The 23,941-nt window shown below is 41.5% G+C and overlaps 1 protein-coding gene across 1 annotated transcript in view; it reads right to left on the bottom strand.

The window, feature by feature from the left end:
- AGPAT4 (1-acylglycerol-3-phosphate O-acyltransferase 4) overlaps positions 1 to 23,941 on the bottom strand; it is a 73,102-nt gene that overhangs the window by 5,696 nt on the left and 43,465 nt on the right. Inside the window, exons 4-8 of the mRNA XM_066315858.1 lie at positions 20,342 to 20,503; positions 18,022 to 18,175; positions 11,690 to 11,792; positions 10,290 to 10,365; positions 4,675 to 4,873 (exon numbers count right to left, since the gene is read on the bottom strand). Coding sequence (XP_066171955.1) covers positions 4,675 to 4,873; positions 10,290 to 10,365; positions 11,690 to 11,792; positions 18,022 to 18,175; positions 20,342 to 20,503 — 694 coding nt within the window. The remainder of the gene's footprint in view (positions 1 to 4,674; positions 4,874 to 10,289; positions 10,366 to 11,689; positions 11,793 to 18,021; positions 18,176 to 20,341; positions 20,504 to 23,941) is intronic.

Below are 23,941 nucleotides of genomic sequence, written 5' to 3'. Positions count from 1 at the left end.
TGTTGACAGCTTTACAATAAATTACTTCAAAAGCATGAAGGGTGGGTGTCCTCCTCAACAAGTTATCAAAACATGAAAGGCAACCCAACATTTGCTTCTTTGAAGTCAAATGAGACTAGGGAAGCAGGAGGAGGAGAATAAAAAGAAGCTGCTGTCAGATACAGATACTGACATTTGACAGACGTGCTCACTGCTTCAGCACCAAATTATCAGCACCAAGTTTTAAATAGTTGTTGTGAGCTAAGTACCTAAATCTCTTGCCATCTGTCCTGTGAAACTAAAGCTGGTTTTCAAAACACTTGTGTCCCTCAAACTACTTGAGCATTTATCCTCTGGAGATTTTTGACAGGTAGAAGAATTGTAAAAGAAAGGCCCCATAAAATGAGGCCTGCTCTATTAAATTAATATCTAGCCTGTCATCTAAGTGTAGCTAAGCAATTTGCAAGTTCCCATGTGAAAACAATCTTGGTATGAAAGGTTCCTTAAAACAGCCACCTATTCTTGGGTTGAAAAGTAAGTGCATCTGTGTAAACAGTAAGATCTGTTCCATGAGAACCCATAAAGGAAAAATGTAAACAACCTAAATCTTAGCATGTACACAAAAATCATATAAATGGAGTCTCAGCTTACTACAATACTGGAGCAGCAACTACCTTGTATTGAGTCAGGCAGTATCACAAAGGGCTCCCAGTCTCAGACCAGCAGTAAAGTACAAGCACAGAGTACTGCTGGGAGTATGAACAGCCAAACTGCTGCACAGCAAAGCACGAGGGGACAGCATTCATATAAAAAAATGTCATTGATTTAAGGCTGAAAGAGTTTGAGCTCAGACAAGCAGAGCTGTAGATACACTGGTTATTCATTCTTAGATCTCAGAGGTGGTGTCTGAAGGATTACCGTCCTTCCACTCCAGCTTGAGTGGAGCACTTTTCTTCCAGCTCTTTCCACTTAAATTGCCAGTTAGTTACAAGGCAGCCAGTGTTTTACTGGAGACCACAATACGCAGAAACTATCCAAAGGACAAATTATAATATAGAAGCAGGCAGATAGTACCAGGTGAAAGGACCTCCTAGTTACTCTGCTCTTATCACAAAGGGTTTATTTAGTGCTTATCTGCACCTGTATCAGGTACTGAAACCCACCCTTAAAAACAGCAATCTGCTACCATGAGCTGTTAGGAACTGCAGTAAAGTTCCTGATTCTGGAGTAGCAGGTGAGCTGTCAAAGTGCCATAGAAAAAAAACCAAACCACTACCTGTGTGCTTCAGTTACAGTCAGTGAGAAAAGGTCTGCTAGGAGCAATAGGAAGAGCTGATTTTGACATCTGATAAATCCCTCCAGTCTATAGAAAACCCTTCCTTTGACACTGTTAAGCCACCAGGTACCAATTGCCACTCCCACTGCAAAGACAGCAAACACAGTCCTCCCTTGCTTTGCTATAGCCTGGGTGTGCTGGGCAGACAGTTCCAGCTGCCACCAAGAGCCACAACCTCCAAGCTACTACGCTTGTGTCCCTGCTCCCTTGTCTCCCAGCCTCTGCAGGAGTCACTTTGAGCCCTTGCCTAAAGCTGGAGATAAACTGCAGAATAAAATACTGGTTGCTCCTCTGCCAATAGATGGCTGCAGAACATCCAGAACATTCATGACAAAGATCCCCCTTAGGATACAGGACACAGTTAGGGGAGAATGGCCTTGCTACAGAAACTCAGCTGCTGGCTATGAAAGTCAATGTGACAGCTTGGGCTGAGGTTTTTTTTCCTGCTTCCACAGAAAGAAACCAATTATTCCCAACTAGCTATAACATTGGTTTTAAAGGAATATGGAAAAACAGAAACAGACTTAACATACTATGATAAACTGTTGCTCTTTTGGCACATAATGACACATCCCGTTTTAAGTGACCAGGATAAATCAGCTCTGAGTATTCTTTGGTTTGATTAATGGCTGAGCTTTCTTCCACTCCCATGGATTCTCTTCCCTCCACAGCTTCACAGTGGCTGCTATCTGCTCATAAGTGACATCATCTTTCTCATTCCATGCTCATCAGCAAAAGGTGGCTGAGTCTGATTAGGCAGCAGCCTCTACCACGGCTCCTCCACTGCAGGGCAAATCCCAGGCAACTGCAGGCACTTCAGGATTGGTCACAGCATGTGGAATGAGAACCAAGCTGCTGCTGAGCACAGAGGTGCTGCGGAGCCAGCACAGGGCTGCAAGCTGGACCAGCCCACAAGTGGGGCAGGTGTGTATGGGGCAGCAGTGCACATCACACACCTTCAAGGTGTTCTCTGCTGCGCTTTGGCAGCCTGAGAGTTCACACCTACTGCTGCTGTTCATTCTGGCAGCAGGCTGCTGCTGTAGTCTTCTGGTAGCTCTAATATTACAGATAACCTGAGAATAAATCCTTGCAATTATCACGCATGCAAAAGATGACTCAGAGCAGCCTGCTTATTAACCTTTCCTTGTTAATAGAAACAGAAGAAAGGTAACTGGGGAGTAAGACAGCAAGAAAAGGGGAAAAATGAAAACAAGGTCATTCTTGCTGTCTAGTCTTGGTAGCATCATAGCTTTTTTCCTTTACCGGTCCTTTCTTTCACTTCTTGATAGAGAAAAGAGGTGACCTAGGTCACTAATGGCAAGATTGTATTAGGCTTGGGGTGGAGGGTGAGGAGTGTGGTGTCACTCAGCTAAATTACAAAAGGGCTAAATCCAAAGCCATTACAAATGCTACAATGCCAAGCAGTAAAGCAGTCGGCCCTGAGGTTAAATTCCAAAAGCCCTGAATAATGTGGAGGGTACTCAAGGCACGAGCACTTAGAAATGGCAACCAACCAGTCTGCTGAGTGGAGAAACTGAATTACGAGGAAAATGCTGAAGGAAAGCAATAGCTATGCTTCACTGCACCATTAGGCTGTCCTTCCACAATCCAGCACCAAACAGACTATGTCAGCATTTCTTCTGAAGGCAGAACAAATGTCCTCTTGAGCAAATTGCCAGGCAGTAGCATTTGCAATGGTGTCACACCTCATCCCACCCAGTGCTGTTTACCCACTCTGCACAGGAGCAGAGGGGAAGCTGATCCACCTTTCTCTGGAAGTGACAGGGATTTGAACCCATTGTCTCCCATCCCTAGCACACCCCAACTACGCTGCTCACTCTACACTCTCATCCTGTTCACCAGGCAGAGAAGGGAAAGGGGGCACTGCTTGCAAATTCCAACAAGTAAGGGGGGTGGAAAAAGGCTTTTAACTTGTAGTTGCTGCTCCAAGGAATTCTTACATTTTACACAGAGCATTTCTGGGGTAACAAGCACCAGTGATTTCTCCATATGAAGACAAGAGTTCAGGATTTCCTTCTTTTTTCCTCTACTCTGCCCACCTAATGTACCAACTATTATGCTGGACCTTATCCTTGCTTGTTTTCCTTCCTCTGGTTCAAAGCATCATGAAGGAAATTTCCTGCTTGCATGCACACACACACACACACACACACACACACACACATATAAACGGTTCATTCTAAAATTATCTCTATAAGAAGCATCATCAGGAGCTTAAAAACAGCATTTGTTTTGGTGGGCAGTTTCTGAAAAAGAATTTTGTATGCCTACCACATCAAACTCTTCACAGATGGCTAAAAGGATGTAAGTTAATCTTGATCAATCTAGCTCAAGATTCAGAATTCTGAGAATGCAAAGAAATGTTATGTGCTAGGAACACTTTCCTGGGCAGAGAGCAAAGTTCCACTTCTGAGACAAGAAAATGCACCACATTTTCCTATCTCCCGTGCTGATGTTCTGGACATGGCTTTTTAAGTCAATTCTTTATCCAAGTTCTCTCAGAGCTAGGAAGACTGAAGTTCTGTTTCTTTTTTCAAGATTGTTTGTAGTATACAGAGACATGAGGGTGATAGAGTCGTAAGTACCTGTGATGGTCAGTGCAATCACAGAAAGTATTTGCTTTAAAAATGTATGGCTTATTCTGGAAAGGAACTTGTTCTTCAAACCAACACAGAATCACAGACACCCAGATATGATGCAATTTGCTAAAGTGGCCTGGTTCCTGCTCCCATGGAGAACACCAAGATAGATCTCACTCCCTTTCTTTGGGCCAGCTCCTTGTTCTGTTTTCTTTCCTCCTTTTAAATACCATACTAGTTGAAGTATGAGCCAAGGCAGTTCAGAACTGCCACAGGAACTGTAGGAATCACCTGTGACAGTCCACGCCCTGTGCTACCTACATCAGAGTAGATGGTCACAACAGACTGTGCTTAAATCACAAGTTCATGGATTACCAGGGCATGACACATCTGATTATGATTAGACAAAAGCATTCTCAAAGGAATAAATTATTCTTGTGGTTCTCTTCTAAGCATGCATTTAAAGCAGAACACAGCAACACACAACACACGAAAAGTGGCCTACAAAAGGCAACCCGCTGAGAAGTCACTGTTTGAATTTTACGGAAACAGAAAATTTTGTATGCAGCTCCTACAAAAATTAGTACAACTCTAAAAAAAATTCTTTTTTTTAAAAAAATCTATTTTACTTAGTCCAGGCTAGAGTGGACATATTAGATGGGTTGTTGAATTCACAAGGTATCTTTATATTTAGCATATCTATGTGAATCCTATTGGAGAGTTACCCTGCAAGTAATCTTTTTGTATCAGAAAACTTACCTATTATAATGACAAATGCAAAACTAGCCAGTGTCAGTGATGATCCACTGTTGATCATGTTGATGAGCAGCTTGAACAAAGGATATAGCAGCAATAAGGCCCAGAAAAGCCAGTTCAAAAGAGTCCATGGTCGACGGGGTGGTACTGTAGGGACTGCTGGGTAGGTTCCTGTGCGGTAATATTCTTCCTGGAATGCATCCTAGTAGAACAAAGGAGGGCAACAGTTACATCCCTATCTGCCAACAAAACTAGCCATTCCTGGCTTTGATGTTCCTCCTTCTGGAGGCTTGTAACCACAGGGGAAGATCAAAGACCAGCTGATGGCTGGAAAGCTTGTACTTTGAAGTCAATGAACACAAAGTCAAAAAAAACCAAACCAAACCAAAACCAAAACCAAAACCAAAACCAAAACCAACCAAGAAAGGGGCAGCATAAAGTGATGTGTGAATACTTTCTTTCTCCTACAACACAGCAGCCTGAAAAATGCCATACCTGGAGAGTACAGCAGCCTAGGAAAACAGGAGGGATGATGGGATGTACACTCCTGCAGCAATGCAGACATCACTGCTGAACCTCCTGCAGGAGCCACAGCCCAAGCACTGCAGATAAGCCAGGGAAATGTCTGGGCTCCATACTCAGCAGCATCCTCTGTTCCCTCGTTTTCTCCAAGTGCTGCTCTCAAACAGCACCCACAAACCTGCCGGAAAGGTGACAAGGCACCATTTTGTCCCACACTCCAAAGAACACCACTCCTTCCTGACTTTGTCCCGTGGATGTAGTCTTGTTCACCTTGTTCCCATGATGCTTGTGGTAGGAAGTTTGGTGTGTAAACAGCAAAAATCCTCTCACTGGCTTTGAGCAAATGACTCGACCTTTAAGTATAATACAGGGAGGATAATGGGATGGGGGTTGGTTTTTGTTTTGTTTTGTAGCATCTGTTCTTTAAAGCACAAGAAACTTTGAATTCAGTACCTTCTTCTATAGCCCACATGGGTGAATAGCATTGCCTTCACTGACCTCACTAACCCAAGGTATTAAAAGTGAGTTGGGGGAAAAAAACCCTCTGCCCCCTTGTTCAAAAGCAAAGATTATTAATCTGTTATCTGTTAATCTGTGTTATCACAAAAAAAATGGTTAATTAATGAAGTCAGCATTAGACTGACATAAAAAATCCCCTACATTTAATCAGAATGAAGTATGATATTTCTTTAAAGAAAGGATTTTTGGTTTCTAAAAATGCTAGGAAACACAAGACTAATCACCCAAAAGACTATTTTTCCTACTATGCTACGATATTACACTTACACTCCAGATGTGTAAACAATCTTTACTTACTTAATAGCAATCTGAGCAACTACAAGATGTTACCACTTTATTTCAAAGTGAACATTGGGATTATGCAGTAATTAAAGCACTGCACTCTCTTTATTGAGATTACAAAAATTATAAGTGTCTTACTCCTGTGAGCTGGATTGTAGTGGGATTACTGTGGCAAATTACTGAGCCATCTTCAACAGAGTTCACAGTGTATGAAGTTTTCTTCACAGTGCAGTGAAGACTACTTTATAACACAGGGATACTCACCATCAGTAAAAAAAATTACTACATACAGTTATGTTTCCAAATCCTGGTATTGCCCAGGAAAGTGAAGAATTCCCGACTATTGCTGGCATTGCCATTAGAGGGCCTGCTACTACAGAGAGCAGGACAGGCTCGCTTGAAAAAAGTGCAGCAGGGTTTTCTTCCTTGGATCTGCAGGGCATGAGGGGCAACAAAACTACTGACCACACCTCACTGAGAGGCTTGAGACAGATGGAAAACAAATACAAAAGGCAAAACAATGTCAAGGCCAACAGCTCCACCATATTTCCCACTGTTGTGAGGAACAGCTCTTCAGTTACGATTCCTTACCCTTAAATACGATCATTCACTTGCAAAAGGCATCTGTGGGTTCATCTGTTTTGAAAGCTTTTACAGGGGTGCCTATGATACCCAGCAACAAGTCAGGCTTTAAATAGGTAATACACCTCACCATTTCCCAAAATCACCTTACTCGCATTAGGTTCCTTTCATTCCTCTGCCTACAGAGCTTCTTTTCAGTTTGTAATAAATTCCATCCACGCAGATATCACATTCCCACATGGAAACATGCTCCCTCTATTGCCCCCACCAATTTTAAGTTACTTCAGACAGTGACGGGGGGGGTAATGCAGTGAGGGGAAATCAGGGAACATCCATCTCCTTGTGAGAGGCTAACTGGATTGCTCCTCCCTGTTCCCACCAGGTGGTCTGACGGCAGAGGTATTCCACCACCCCTTTGTGCTGGAGCCAACAAAGAATGTGTATCCAAAAATATATTCTTTGTTCCCAAACGCTGGAGTTCTGTACACTTCTCCTCTTCAGTTAGGCCTTGCTGATTCCCTAGGACATTTCTGAATATATTCTCAGACCCTGCTTTCCAAGCTTCTCTTACAAGCAGGAAGAACTAGAACCTTGCTCTCTTTTTAATGGCAATTAGGTTTCTCAAGCAGAAGTACTTCAGTCACTGAGGCTATAAGGAGGTAAAAAAAGAAAACAAATATGCAAGGACTAGTAGAGTTGTGACTACTACATATTACCTCTTCAGACCTGGCAAAAAGATCCTTAACCCACTCCTTGTTAAACTCAAAGGGACTTTCTAGCAATGGCAGTTAAAAAAAAGAAAAGAAATAAAAAGAAAAGGCAATGTGCAACCCAAATTGAACTTCTGTCATAATTTGGAACTAACTGATACAGTGCTGGCTATATGTGCAAGGACAAACTCCACCCCTGGTGAGGAAGAAGCATATGGACATTGTACTTGCTGGAAGCCTGAAAAAGGAAGGAGAACAGTGTTTGGTATACAGCAGCAGCACAATGCCACTGTTTATCTGGCAGGACTCTGTTCAACTGTGTTTGCAGCAGTGACTAAGCCAAAAAATGAAGTGATAAATAGCAAGAACATAAACACTTTCTGGGCTTCCAGGGAGAAGTATCTCAGATTGAGGACTATGTAGGTGAGAGCAGACAAGGAATTAAAAAACAACAGAATAAGCTTTTCTCAAAGACCCTCACTCCTTTACTAATGTCAACATGGAGAAATAAATAAATTAAAAAAAAAAATTTCATACCCCTCCATGTCCAGTAACTGCTGATTTCATTACTCATTCCAACAGCTCTGCAATCCTGATCATCTTGAGTGCACAGTCCTTGACCTCAGTACCTGTGGCTGTACTCTCCAGCCACTAAATCATACTACTACAGCCTAATTCAGCACACTCTATGTGAGTCTTGAGAAACTACTGCAAAATTATTAAACTTATTGAGAATAAGCAACAGCACAGGGAACCATAATGCTTGTTAAATAACATCTCTGTTTTCCAGTAACAGGGACATCTTTGAAATAGCAAGTGAACTGCTGCAACCAAAACAGACAAAGCAGGGGATGAGTGTGTATCTTGCAATGAATTAATGTCCTTTGAATAACAATTTTTTACATTACCTCATAAATATTTTTTTGACTCTGAAGATGATCTGAAAGATCTAATTTTGGAAACAGCAACTGGGTGGCACTACTGTTTGTTATCCGACCTAAGAGCCCATTATCTTTTTAAGATGCAGGGCAGAAAGGTGGAAAAAAATTGGATTTTTACCCTGCAGGTGGGCTTTCATCCTCTCAGAACTCTGGAAGAAGTCATCCCTGCTTTATATTCTGCTTGTCTGATTTTACAAAGACATGGGCTTTAGTAAACCAGGAATGACTGCAATGAAATAAGTTTCACTAAAGTAAAGCAGCTGGAGAAAGAGAAAGATGCTGCCTTCAGAGAAAAACTAAAATCACCACCAACAATCCCAAAACAAAACACAAACAAACAACTCCCCCCTAGCCTTATCAATCAAAAACATTCACATAACCAAAAAAGGTTTTAGTGGAATGGAAAACCGAGCACACCATACTTCACTCCTGGATGCAAAACTTCACTGCTACACTTAAATAGGAAACCAGAGATTTAACCAACCAGCAAATGAATTTGTCATGAAGAACAGATATGAAGACCACTACGATATATTGTACAATATAGTATTATGAAGGATAGATGTACACTCTGTTTGCACTACAAGCAACTGAGTGTTTGCCAAAGAGGGAATAACAGAAAAATCTTGGAGTGAATTACTCCAACTGTGTAATAAAGGATTTAGGAAAACAATCACCACATTCACATTTATGTTCTTGTCTTGCAAACGTCTGAATAGTTCTCAGGGACATAAAACAGGGCTACAAAGTCATGGTAGCAGGAAGTGGACTTCTGCAACATTGAGCAAAAGGATCATTTGCATGTACATGGGCCTGAAGGTAACCGTGCTTTTCTGCAAAGGTGCTGGGGGTTGTGCCTGAATTGGGTGTTATGGGCACAAACTGTGAGAAGAGGATCAGAGGCAAAGGGAGTAGACCTACAAGTGAGGTCTCACGACACATTTACCTTCCACATTCCTGCAGGCAAGCTGCTTAGACGAACCGTGAATTACACCAGAAACAGTCATGGTTTGAAACTGAGAACAGCCAGGGCGCTGTCGATACAGAAATGCTCATGTGGTGTCCTGGGAAGGGCACAGCAAATGGCACAGCAGAATTTTGCTGTCCCAGGGAGAGGAAACCAGAGCACAGCCATATTCTGTAATTTCTAAATCCAAAGCACTGCTGCATTCCAGTATGAATACATAACTTTGATCAAGGTGTTGAAGCGAAGTGAGCTGCCAAGGGCACAGCAAATGGCACAGCATCAGGCTGTGCATACCTGTGACTCCCACTGACTGAAATGGGAGTGCCACATGCATTCAAAAAGTACATCCTCCAACAACTATCTCCAGTATTCATAAATTCCAAACCTCAAAAATCTCCAATATTCTTCTGGAACAGCCCAGAAGAAATAGATTCTAAAAGACCTGAAGGATTCATATGAAAGCATTTGTAAGGAAGAAAAAGAAAAAACAAGAAAAAGCAACAACAACAACAAAAACACCCCACTGGGCATCTACAAACACAATCATTATTCTCTCCCCTTCCTATGAAATTAGGAATCATAAATGCATGCCCTCTATACCCACAGTGTGAAAACAATTTATCAGTCTGTCCTTTAAATGCTGGATATCTGCCTTGGTAAAAAGGCAGGGTAAAACAAGGGACAAAAATTCCAATACAATAAAGAGAATATCTTATTTAGTGCACAAATTAATTCTTCATTTAGAAGGTGTCTTCTAGGGGAATGGGGTCTTTTTACCAACCAGAACGCAGTAAAGCAACTTCAATTTTTGTATCCTTCTGCAACTTTCTAAAGAGGCTTAAAACTGCTCTAGAAGGGCTTGTTTAAGCTTTCTTCCTGTTGCTCTATGTATAAAATGAAAGCAATCTCATGACTGGCAGCAGAAGATCAGTTTGTATACAGAGAAGCAGAGCACTTACCCTGAAAGCCAAACAAACCAACTCACCTGAAGCCTCCAAATCAGGACACTACACATGCACACTGTGAAAGTCTACTAGCACTATAAATAATCCAGCACTGGTGGCTCACGAGTGCTGTCTTGACAAAAAAACCAACCTTTTCTTGATATAGTTTGTGAAGCCAGGTAGAACATTCCTGCTCATCTTCTGGGACATCCTCTAGTGGAATCCGCCTGCCAATGGTAAACAAGAGAAAATGAACACTATTAAATACTTTGACTTTCATGAACAGCACTTGCATTATACAGACAGATTATTTGACAGGAAAATCACTACATTTTTCACCTTTTTTTAACTTGTGCAACACCTACAGCACTTCAACAGGCAAATATGGAGGAGGCTTTGAAGAAATCTGTGATAGTCCCCAACTAATTACCAAAACAAATTTAGTCACGAGATTTACCCTGCCTGTAAGAGCTTTTCAGGATGGGCAAGCAGCTCCCCTGAGTTGTGAAAAGCAATTTCCATGCTATGCCAGACTGACTTGCAGCGGGCTGGAATGGTGCAAAGGGAGACACAGCAAGAGGAGTGGAGCTGACATCCACAGGCAGGGCTCCGTGAATGCCATCCAGCCAGGCTGTGTACACCACACACGAGGACACCAGGCTGAGCTACCACCTGGGGGTGGGAAGAGGAATCAAGAGAAACTTTCTTTTTAGCCTTGGACAAAAACAGTTCTGAAAATAAGACCTTTTCAAATGGACAGAAAAGGAGAAGTAGAAAGAAAGGTCACCCTGTTCCACTTCATGTTGTTATCCAGGATAAAGCAACGGGACCAGCTCACTGGTCCACAACAGCTCTTAAGGGGTTATGATGAACCCCTGTATTTGCAGCATCACTTCTAGGCTACTGTGCTCCAACCCTACATCATCACATGCCCTGAGTGCCTGCAGCACAGGTGCTGTTGGTAGAACCTCACCTGGGAACTGGCTCTTTCCAATTAAGACCATAGGAAGCCATTAGGGTATTTGTAATTTATAGAAACCTCAATGAAAAGGAATCCAGGTAATGTTTTTGTCATTGAACAACCCCCTTCTTGGTAGGGAGGATGCAGCTGTCAAATACATCAACAACACCACCACCAGATGGGGAAGTCCTGAGCCTGACCTCCACCAAAGGAGCTGGAACTATCTCTGAAACTCCTGTGCTAGATACAGGTATAAAGCAAGTCCACCTGAACACTTAAGATTCTGTTTGGTATTCTGGCCAAGTGAGTGAAAAGAGGACTCAGTGCTGCTGCTGAGCTAGAACACACAAATGAATAGAAAAATAAACAAAAGGTTCTGTAGACATTTATGGGCTCCTCACATACTTATAATCAAAGAACTTTACCAGAAACACTTCCCAACCCATAAAAATTTTCATCTGAAGTTCTGTGAAGCAAGGTTGGTAGAGATCTGCTTTCCATTACCCACTTGAAAATATTCCCTTATTTGACCAAGTGTGATTTCAAGCACACACTCCTGCTAAAAAGGAATTAAAATATGGATTACTTGCCTTACATATAAATCTGCGTGATATTTCTTTCCATTTAGAACTCCCAGCAATGTTGGATTTTCATTATTTCTAAAATTAAGGGTAGAATCATAGACTGCAGAAACTGCAAGAAGAAAAACAGGTTATATATTTACTGTAGTAATACAATGGAAATAGATAATTCTCTCTCAGACAAGAAGAATATTTAAATAAGTCATCAGCAATTGCACCACAGTTTGAGCTGTCACTAAGGTAAAAATGACAATGGAATATTCAACATGCAGGTTTTCAGATGCCAAATAACCAGTGACTTTGAGGAATTGCGGCAGCAGAATGGGAAGGCTTGCTCTCCATCCACCCTTGCCTCCTTCCTCATCAGGTGCAGAATGATGGGCATAGGGAACACAGTTACAGCTTCTGACAGAATTCACCTAGACTTACTAGGAGTCAAAAGGCTGCAGAACTGTTACCTTTTTCAGTTCACTGTGAATGAACAACCTAAATCTGTGGAAAGAACCAGGCAAATACACATTTTATAAACAATGAGTAATATATACCCTTTGACTAAGAACAGGTAAAGTGTGTGTGTGAGAGGGACCTCCTGCAGCAGGAGGGTTTAATACAGCCATAAATGGCCTGGGTCCAAAACAGCCCCTGGTTCATGTCCATTGTCTGGTGACTCAGGCACTTCCCCTAGGGCAGTGGCAGACACACCACATCTTGTGGGAGCTGGCTGCTGCTATGAAGACATGCAGATGTGAGGAACAGAACACAAAAGTTCTGCTGAACAAACTTCCAGCATTGAGAAAATGCTTTGCACAGCTCAGGACTGAGCTGTAACAGTTAAACCATTTGGCTGATGGCAGATAAACTAAAGATAAAAAGAGCAGTAACAAGCAGTTGCTACAGAAAAAGCATTTACTGTTTAGAACCACATGAAGTGTTGCAAAAAAGTTTATTTCAACACATCCTTAGATGCACTATTTTCCTGATGTCACAAAATTGCCAGGGAACAATTGGTTTTCCTGACACTGAAATCAGTTCTGCATCATGATATGACTTCTAAGGGCAATAATAGCAAAAAAACCTTCCCTATTTTTTCCTCACAGAAGTGACTAAGAAGCATTTTCACATGTAGCCTGTTGTATTTTAGGCTTTCTGCTCTAGAGTTTTGCAATAGTTAATAAAAATGCATGTGGTGAACCTCTATTGTGAGACCTCTTGACCCACCAAAGACTTTTATTACACAGGACAGATTTGCTTGGTTTTGAAACCTCTCTAGCTATGAGAGATAAATATGCTTTGGTCTCAGAATTCAGCTCCCAGAAACTCACCACATCATTTGTTACTGCAAAACTGAATTCATAGTGGAGAACAGAACAGTCTGGCTTCAGTGCTGAAACAAAATCCTGAAAACAAAGGCCAAAAGAGCCCTGTCAGTGCAAAAGGACTCTGTCCCTCACTAACAAGTCCATTCTTCTCCTACTACAGCTAGGTTCTTAGCCCAAACTCAAAACTAAAAACAAGCCAAAATCTACTTCAAGCATGCTACTCTGCCTGTACAATTTAAGTATGGAATAATAATTAAAAAAAAAATCTGTCTTCATTTTTAAGCTTCTTAGTGTAGAAGGATTTTACTAATCTACTCTAATTTACTAATCCAATGTAATTGAAGGAAAACAAGAGCTCAGTTTGGTTTATACAGTGTAAGCTTCTTAGCTTATTCTTTAATAGCATGAGATTCTTCTAACAACAATAGGGTTGCAATGAAGTGAAGTATGATATACACAACACTTTTTCTTCCATCTCTTACAAGGCATCTGCATTTGAGTTTTTATACGAATTGGGTTTTTGTTAAGACACATTGGGAGATAGCTCTTCTGTTCTGAAAAAACTTCTGTGGATATGGTCAGGAACATCTTTTTGTGCTGACAGTCTTACACAGAGCTTTCCTCTTCTCCAGGGGAAAAAAAAAAAGCTATTCCAGTTTCCAGCTGGTCTGTAGTTTAATATTCAGTCTAGTAGCTTTTAACAGCACATTGAAACCTTTTGGTGCAAAGCAGTGCCAAACCCAAGACAATGACAGCAGTGTGCAGGAGTAAACAGACCTCTGTTATCTAAAGAGAACTAAAGATTTTGCTTTTCTCATTCTGAGAGTGCAGGAAAAGAAAACATTGAAGGTGTCCAAGAAAAAGGCTGCATGAAATTATTATTTGTCAGAAAGCATCCACAGTCAAAGCAGCACTAGCATGCTGTGTCACACACTGGAACTGGTTATCATTAAACACAGATTTTGTAATTGCATAATTAGAAATGGACATCTCACGACTTTCTCATCCAAAAGATGAGGAGACCAGAAAATTCACATTCTAAAACAAGTAAAAAAATAACTCCATAGTATCTTGAAAACATTGCAACTGTCTTACTTTCAGGCTAATATAAGCAGCATTTGAGAAGTTCTGCTTCAATTGTGAAATATTTTTTCCAAAAGAGTTGTATCTCAGAAATCTCTTTTTCATTAAAAACCAAACACAAGATATTTGAAAGCCTTTTCTTTCTGACAAAAAGCTGATTAGGGTTTTTTTCTTGTTTATTTTCTAATCTCTGCCCAGCTTTTTTTCATATAATTAACTTTTGGTTCCTTTTACAGCTTTCTGATAGAGAGCTAAGTACTTAAGAATTTAAGATTTAATTTCTTAACTTCAACCAAAAAAATCATCTTTGGATTACATATCTAGAGAGGATTTTTCTTACTTTGACTGTCCTCTTGAATTTCACGCATTATTTTGTGGCCATGGTGGATTATGCCAGGGTGATTCACTGACAAATCAACCTACAGGGAATGAGTACGGCTACACGCACCTTCATACTAGCACCAAATGATCTGAAGACTGGAAAAGAGAGGGAAAGGTACAGTGACATTCACTGTACTGCTGATATGACACCACCTAGACAAAATGCTTTGATTTAACATTTCATTAATTGGGCCAGCTTGAACAAAAACCACTCATTGTCTCAAACTTGGTTACTTGCTCTGGACGATTAATAGAAACCCACTTCAAAACAACACCCAAAAAATCCTAACATACAGCTCATGGGAAAAAAAAGTCATTGCAATACCCCCAAACAGTGTCATACTGAACTCCATGAGAGTATCACCCTAGAATTTATTCTCATGCATTCCCTGCAGGAAAGCAGTTCCCAGCATGCACAACTGGAGGAAAAGGTACACAGCAAAAACTTGGGCTTATCTACAATCCATCGTGAAGTACATTTTTAAGTACAAGTCTTAACTAAATAAAAACAGCTGAAAGGAACTGCGTGATATACAGCCAGACAATAAAAGTAACAGTTAAATATATATTTTGCAGTATCTGAGACATCTACTTTTACTGTAAGTAATAGATGAATGTTTTAGAAACAGATTTGTATTTTCATTTGCTTCCATGAGTAGTACAAGTAGCAAACAGCAATTTATTAAGAAGGTAAACAGCTTCTAGAAATTAAGTTCCTGGAAACTGCACCTGGAAAACCATACTGGTAGGAATGGTCACCAACAAAAATACTACAAAATATACAAGTTCAGAAAATATTAACAGCTTTCTTTCTTTCTTTCTTTAAGAATCAAATTATGTACAGAGATATGAACTTCTGAAAGCAAATTCTGGAGGAAAAAACAATGCCATTATCACTTATGAAAGAAATTAATTAGGAGGGAAGGTTCTTGTTATTTTGTGTGAAAGGTTTTTTTATCCAAATACATCTGCTTATGCCAACAGATATGGCATCACTGGTATGGAGGCAGCTTCTAATATATGCACATTAAATAAACTCCTTATGAAAATAAGTTTTTTTCAGAACAGGTGGGCTTGCCAGACTGATGTCACCAATGTCTATTTCCAACTACTCCAGAACTACTTCAGACCTCCTACAGGAGTGACTGCAGCACGTAGCATTAGGACTGGACACAAAGTTTTGAAGAGGACCAACCTGTGATCTCTGCTGCCATGGGTGAATGACATTACAGCCAGGGAAACCAGCATCTACCCATCCTATAGCACTACAGCCTCTGACAGCTCGATCACACCCTTGGCAGAAGAGAGGGAAAATAAAAGGGACAGGTACTCGGTCACACCCAGCTGTGAACTGGTCCCAAACCTGTGACTTGACCCCACTGCTGTGTCCTGCTGCAGCTACATCCCTCAGCAAGGCACTCCAGCCAAGCCCACCACCCTTGTGGGAGAACAGAAGGTGCATTAGCTAAATGGCAGAGCCCAAAATGGGCTCAGGCAGCTCAGCACCAGTCTTTCACTTTTAGAGATGCACAGGGATATGACCTAATTTCGATATAGAACTTACATTTCCAGATCATGGACTGTCAAAAGAGACCACCATCACATTTTCTATTCAAAAAACATGCATAGACTTACTTATGATCTGTACATAATAATGCTACAAGGAGTTCTAAAAAATAAGACATTGTTTTCAGATGCTCTTTACATGAACACCGTGTCTCTATAGGAGAGAAACATACAGTAACCAAGGCAGTAACCCTTCTATCTCCTTCTCACTGGAAAAAGTAACAAGGCAAGTAAAACAACAAACCTAGAAGAACATGAACACCAGTCTGGGGTCATCAAACTCTCAGAGGTTTGTTGGTCGGATTTTTAAGCTCAACAGTTTTTGCTGAAACTGTCTATGAGAAGTTACAACTCTGCTTTTCTTTGAACCCTCACAAGGAACAACTGCCTTCTTACTGGCCTGACACAGCTCGATCTAGTGAGTTACAGCTTCTGGATTATTAATACTGTAAGTGTTACAGTAGTGTGTCATATGAATGTCCAAAACCTTTTATAAACATCACTTGGGTTTCCTAAAGTTAAGGCATCAGTTTCCTTCTGGAACGTTTTCCCACAAATCAGCTACTTGTCCACAGTCACACCCTAGTTAGCTGGCATTACACAGAGCAGTGAAAAGAACAAAACTGCCACCAAAATAACCTGTTCCTGATTCCCAGCTCAGGGCATTAGAGGCCACAGAGTTTTGACTCATCCCCTCATCCCTTCTTCTGTGTGCCTCAAGCCCCCTGCCCTCAGCAGAACAGTCACCCTTACTCAAAAGGCAAGGCTAAACTGTGCTCCTAAGGGGACTGCTGGATGCTTCACGTAACTTTCCTCTTCTTCATGGATCAGAAAGGATCCAAGCTATGCTATCCATCTTGGGGATGGAAAGTTGTGGGTGCCTGGGAAGCTACAACAGTGCTATGATATACCTGGCTTGCCAGAGGATATTTAGAAGAAACAACAGATAGCAAGCCAGCTGACTGGGAAGCTTTTCTTACAGCAGCTATCCCAGATATGCCACATGAAAACATGTCTTCAAAGACAAAAGAAGTCTCGACATTAACTTCAGTCAAGCCGGAACATTTTCTTCTAAACCAGAAACCACTCTTTTCTTTCTTACACGTCAGCCATCTGACACACAGATCTAGCAGACCCCAGAGACCCTGTTCCACTACAGCTGCTTAGCACTGTCTTTCCTTTGCCCCTGAAGTACACAGCGGAAGACTCTGATAGATAGTATAAGTCAAAGAACTTGATAGTATTTGTCAAAGAATATCAGTTCAAAGGCAACATGTACAATATTCTTACTGATGTCGCTTTAAAGCTGGCAAATGCAAGTAACCAGAAATAAACGGGAAACTCAAACCAGTATTAACGAAGAAAAACTTCCTCATGTTCTGTAATGTAGAAATTGTTTATAAATTTCACCTACATGTGTCTTCAGTCAAGGTCTACTCCCCTTCCTCAGCTCCATTAAGAAACTCTAAAGAGCAAACCTATACAGAAATTTAAACTAGAATATTTTTGATTTAAAAATTGTATTATTTGAGGCAGTCATTTACCACAAGTAATTATTTTAAGACTTACCTCCTCAGACTCTACTGATGTATTCACTTCATTTAGAATAGAATTGCTTAGCAAATAACTAAGAAATACTATCCTTTGGCAATAGATACAAAATATGCAACAAAATATGTAACAATTGGTACAAAATATGAAACTGAGATTCGCCAATACAGTTAACAAAATGTAACAATAATAAATTAAAAACTCCCAAAAAAACCTTTACAAAAAACCCAAAACAAACAAACACAAAACCCAACCAAAACCAACCCCACAAACTGATTCAGGTCTTTTGTTAATAAAGCCAGAAGCAAGTGAAAAAATGGTCTGAAAGCATCCCAGGATTCTTCTGCTAGGACACATGCTACAGGGAAAAGAAAAGCATGGCAAAGTGTCACCAGTTAGAGGAAATAACAATTTAGCATTGTCCCCTGTGACTTTCCTTACCTACATTTCTCAAACACTGCACGGTGACAGCGAATCCTTTCGTTCGTGGCAGGAGGTGGTACTTGAGCTTGGGCAGACCTTTGGCTTCGGCTACCTGCATGCTGATCTGGTGCTTCTGCTCTGTGAACCTTGTGCCCTCACAATGAATCAGGAACTAAAACCAAGACAGAACTACAGTTAGAGGCTCAGGTCTTCTGCTGACTGAGCACAGGTCTCTTGAATTCCCAACCAGCACAACCCAGATTAACACTGCTAGCAGGGATGGGTGTTGCCACATACACATAATGTAATTTATCTGACTGAGGCAAAAAATCCCAACCAACCAAAAAAAAAAAACCCCAAAAAACCCCACCAAACCCAAAACCCCAAATCCAAACACTCATCCAACTTGCCATCTGGTTTGAACTTCAGCCTTTAGGCTTTAACATCTGGCTCTGCTACTTGCCATTAGAGTGACTTGGTTTTTCTGAGTCACTCCATCTCTGATGAGCTGTTAGAAAACACTCAAAACATACTCCTGTTGCAAATCTCTCTCTGATTGTGAAGAGTTAAAATATCATGGCACCTAAAACTTGCTAAGTGTCTAAACCAAACATTTCCAGGAAATGCTTCAGTGCCCAGCTTGTTTGCCCTCACTCCTACCTCCTTGTTTTCTCTAGGGCACTGGAGGCCCATGGACAACTTCAGATAGTAACTTTGATGCCAACGAGACAGCTGATAACAGATTTAAGGCAGCACAGGGAGGACAACTGAAAGGCTCATGCTCTCATGAACTATACAGTGGAACTGCTCAGACACGAGTAATTACAGTCTCGCCACTGGCATGCAGAGGAGAGCACACAGACCTTTGGAGATTTACCACTTGCTGATCTGCTTTCTGCCAAGCAGGAATGCAAACTAACACATCAGAGAGTACTGCCAAATCACACAAAGTAAGCCCTCATAATCCACACCAAAAATCTGGCCAAAAAAGACAGAGATACTGAAGAAACTAGCCAATCAGTTCTGGCTCATCCAAGAGTGCTTTTACTTGTGTATTGCAAGCAGAATGTCATTCAGATTGATGAGACACAGAGAAACTGATGAGGGAATCTCTCTAGTTCACGTAGCATGCTTTGCCTTCTCTACCTTCCAAAGTGCTATTGTTGTGCCTTTTGACATTATGTCATCATGCAAAAGCAAATTAAAACTCCACACTGCAGTAACCTCAGGTGTACATCAACAATTATCTCTCTTACACAGCTGTAGCTCTTTTTTAGCAATCCCTCTACAGGAGTATCTACAGGATGGTGGTGGCTGGTGCACACTGATTAAGAGTTGAGCTGCCTTCGTGTATAGAAAAGTCACAGAGCGCAGGCAAATCTCTGGAGAGAAACTGAAACTAAAATCCCAGAATCACCCCTTTGCTAGACAGCCTCCTGCCTGGAAGTCACTTAAACACTGAAGCACAGAGATTAGTTTTGATTGCTTAGCACTCATTTAAATCAATGGCAATTAACAAAAGAAATTTGTTTCAGAGTATGAAAAATACAGCATATGTAGCTTCATGAGGAAACAGCAACAGTTGCTGTAGGCCCTGGGGATGCTGCTTAAGATTCCATTTCTTTAACTGAATTGCACTCTTGCCATCACTAGCTCAGAAGAACTGCAATTTTTATGATTTCTGAGATGAGAAAAAATCCAAAGGCTTTTCATTCTCAGATAAGAAATGCCAGGCACAGTGAATACTAAAAAATTATAGTGATAACAAGTAGTACTGTCTTATTACTGAAAAGTGACACCAATCCTCTCCCCGAAACACAGCCAACGGCTCCATCAGGCCACTTTTATGAGCAGGTGGCTTTCACTTCTACTGGGCCATGTCTGACCAAACGCCTTCACAGGAATGGCAGAATCACAGGGAAGGAGAAAACACTAGTATGAACTACAGCCTAAGACGGGAGGGGAGCTTAGGTAACAAATGTAGCTGATGTGCTTCAGTACAACATTCTCACATGCATCTGTTACACAGCCGTGAACCCCTGCATCTACCCCTATCCAGTGCCTGTAATTATGGAACCACAAAATTTACCGAGTGGATCACAGTACAGGTATTTGTGCAGTAGTATCTGTAGGGCTCCATACTACAGAGAAGGAAACGGACAATACAGTACATGGGAAACTCCACAGAGAATTCATTTGAGAGTATTCTGACACTCCCAAGGAAGCTAATGAATCAGAAGTCTCAGGAACAACCTGGTAAGCATCACATACTGCCTGTGCCTCTCATTCCTGCTGAGCACTACAGCACCTCACACTCCATTTGCTAGTCATCGCTCACCCAGAAGTTTTCAGGGTAGTCCCGGAGATTGAGCAACTTCTGTACGACTGTTTTCCGATCTTCCTCCCACTTACGCTTGCAGAAGACTATCTCTAGGAAATACCACATCCAGCCAATGATAGGCATGTAGGAGAGCTCCTTCTTTGCAAGCACTTTGGAACTCTGCAAGACAGAATCAAGGCAAGTCAGAGTTAAACCACTTAAGAGTGCACTGTGGGTATGAGACTTGCATCGTTAAACACAAACATATTGATTCATATCGACAAGACCCAGTTTTAACACCCGTGTAAATGCAAAACAAAGAAAAATGAGTTTTGCTCATATGACAGAACAGTCAAATCTAATCCCAGGTATCTAAGATATGGAACACTTCTAGAATTAAATATATATAACTGTGTGTTGCTCTATCCTACCCAAACACTGAAACCCAAAAGAGAAGCCAAATTCCTTCAAACATGGAAGAATGCATGTAAATGACCCAAGCCATATCATTCAAAATTCTTAATTCAATCAGATTCTGGCAGTGGCAGCACAAGTTCCTTTAAGATATCTTGAAACTATACGTCTCCCCAAAGCTGAGGCATCTCAGCACAGGGGCAGGAGGGGAAGGCAGTCACAGAGCCATTGCAGCACAACATACTGATGCTATGCACACATGGTTTACCAACAGAAGAAACCTGTAACACTAGAAACAACAGCAGCAATAAGAATACTTATTTTGTGTTCAGTTTTGTTTATGAAAGGCCAGCAATACTTAAGAGTAGTGAATTTCTCTTCTAAGTGTGCTTCTGGAGTAGGAAAAAACAAAAAAGGACTCTTCCTGTCTCACAGGTGTGACAGACACTGAAGTGACTGGTGCAGACACTCTACAGATAATCTGTGATTTATCAAGCATTCAACATGGTCTGTAAATTAATCCTACTCCAGAATTTAACTCTGTGATCATCTCAGACTAACATCCCCTTAGGGCAGGAGTACTGATTCCATGTGCTCCTTTCCTATTCTCCAAGCCAGCCTACCCTGGGGTGAGCTGTCTCACATTTCACTTGGTTATTTAATCAATAAAATGGCACATGTGTGTGCTGTGTTAATAAAGAAATTTTTGCTTCAGCATTTCCTAAAAAAACAGTGACATTTCCTTAGAAGAAAGATGGGAGTAATTACAGTCCAGTTTCTGACCATGATATTATAAACTAGCCCATCAAAAAGCTCTGCAGATGGATTCCAGCTCATGGCATTTGACCAGAAATTACTTATTGGTAGAAGTTACCATCAACAGAAAAGATTTACTTTTATTTTTTAGTCACTCTTGTTCATTTGGCTGCTACAGGAAGAGACTTGACCTAATTCTTTGTCTCAGCTCATTTTTTCATCTGCTCTTCTTCCTTGAGAAGGAAAATACCTTAAATAATTAAGCTATCTAAAAGCTCATAAGAGTGGAAGGCAAGTGCACATCACACAGCTTCACCAGCAACTCTTACACAGAAGCAGAAGAGAAGATGACAGAACTCCATTTCTAAGAATGCAGAAACTATCAAGTGATTTAATGCTTTGTAATAATAGTGGTCCCTCTTGAGCATTTGAGAATTTCATAATTTCAGTGATGGGCTCAGATCAGGATTCCAAACACACTGCTCCCCTGAGAAGCTGCTGCAGTAATTTCAGGTTCAAGCCACTGTTGTACATTAGTACCCATTACATGACAGCAGCAACACTGAACCCAGCCTCCTCTTCCAGCTCCCCAAACTGGGCAGAGAAACAGGCTCTCCTTTTACCCCTTTCCTGCACCATGGGGCCAACAGCAGTCCTATCACCACCACCTTCCATGCCCTGCAAAACACGAGAAACCTCAACATCTCCTTAAAAGTTTATTTACTGTAAGTGTTCAGTGTCATAAGAACTACCATGAACTAATCTAAGTGTACCCTGCATAGAGTGCAGGTCTCCAGAACAGTGTAACAGTCCTCCTGTAGACTTTAAAGTGAAGAAATTATAGTCCAAAAAGCTAGCTAAAATGACTATTTCACCACACTTATTTTCTAATACTTTACATATTTTAGGAAGAGCGTAAGTTCCACAAGAGGCAGGAGAGAACTTGCACCCGGCTCAGTGAAACCAAGCAGGATACTGTGAGATAAGGTGTTCTGCAGCACAGGTATAACCACGAAACCACAACAGATGTCTGAACTCTTCTCTGGGGCATGTTCTTATTCTTTTACTGTGCCAGTGCATTTTTAAAATTTAAAAGCACTCTTTTAGACACGTGGGAGTGTGACTCCTTAGATGCACATAAAAATAAACTAAACCACCTCACACTATTTTATGCACCCATCTGTTCCAGGAGTAGAAGGAAGGCTAACGACAGAACTAATTAGCAAAAGGAAACTCCTCAGTGCATTACGCTGGCAAGGCTGTTCTCGTGAGGGAGGAATGCATTAGGCTCCCCTCAGAAGCTGCCACACAGACTGGGGAATGAGAAACTGGAGAGCAGTGCACAGAGAGGGACCTGGGGGTCTGGTCACTGGCAAGCTGAACAAGAGCCAGCAGTGCCCTGGCAGCCAGGAGGGACAACCCTGTCCTGGGGACATCAGGCACAGCATGGCCAGCCGGGCAAGGGAGGGATTGTCCTGCTCTGCTCTGCACTGGGGCAGCCTCACCTCCAGTGCTGGGGACAGGTTTGGGTGACACAATGCGAAAAAGACACTGAACTGTTAGAGAGCGTCCAAAGGAGGACCACAAGGATGGTGGAGGGCCTTCAGGAGAATCCATATGAAGAGGGGGTGAAGTCACTTGGTCTGTTCCTCAGCCTGGAGGAGACTGAGGAAGACCTCAGTGCAGTTACAACTTCCTCGTGAGGGGAGGAAGAGAGGCAGACACTGATCTCTTCTCTCTGGTGACCAGTGACAGGTGGCCCAAGGGAATGGCCTGAAGTTGTGTCAGGGGATGTTTAGGCTGGATATTAGGAAAAGATTTTTCACCCCAAAGGGTTTAGCACTGGAACAGGCTCCCCAGGGAAGTGGTCACAGCACCAGCCTGACACAGTTCAAGAAGCATTTGGAGAACACTCTTGGGCACCTGGTGTGATTCCTGGGGATGGTGCTGTGCAGGATCAGACGCTGCACTCGATCCCTGTGGGTCCCTTCCAACTCTGCATGTTCTGTGATTCAGTGATCCATCTTACAATAACTAGAACTAGAACTAGAATGTTCTGTTTCAGTCATCTACCCATGCACAGCTCCTGTGAAAATAACTGGGGGAAAACCACAACTCTGGTTGACTTCAGCCACTACCTTTTCCTTTACTCAAGTGGTTTGGTAAATGTGACAGTTACCTCTAACCTTCAAATTCACCTTGTTCAACAGAAGAATAATGATTAAAAGGTGCTGATTTAGTAAGCTGTCCTCCTGCAGGAAGTCAAACATTTTTAGTGCTCAGAACTGTGTAATTTCAACAGATGTTTACTAAAATTACCACTGGACAGGGACAACTTATCTACAATACTAATGTTTTAATACAGGTTAATTTATTTTGGCCAAGTTTCTTCAAATGAAATACCCATGAAGTTCTCCTTTCGTGAGTGAATGTACCAACACCACCTTA

This window comes from Sylvia atricapilla, chromosome 3 (assembly GCF_009819655.1).
Source record: "Sylvia atricapilla isolate bSylAtr1 chromosome 3, bSylAtr1.pri, whole genome shotgun sequence".
In the NCBI taxonomy this organism is placed as follows: domain Eukaryota; kingdom Metazoa; phylum Chordata; class Aves; order Passeriformes; family Sylviidae; genus Sylvia; species Sylvia atricapilla.
This window is presented reverse-complemented; position numbering and strand designations above follow the sequence as displayed.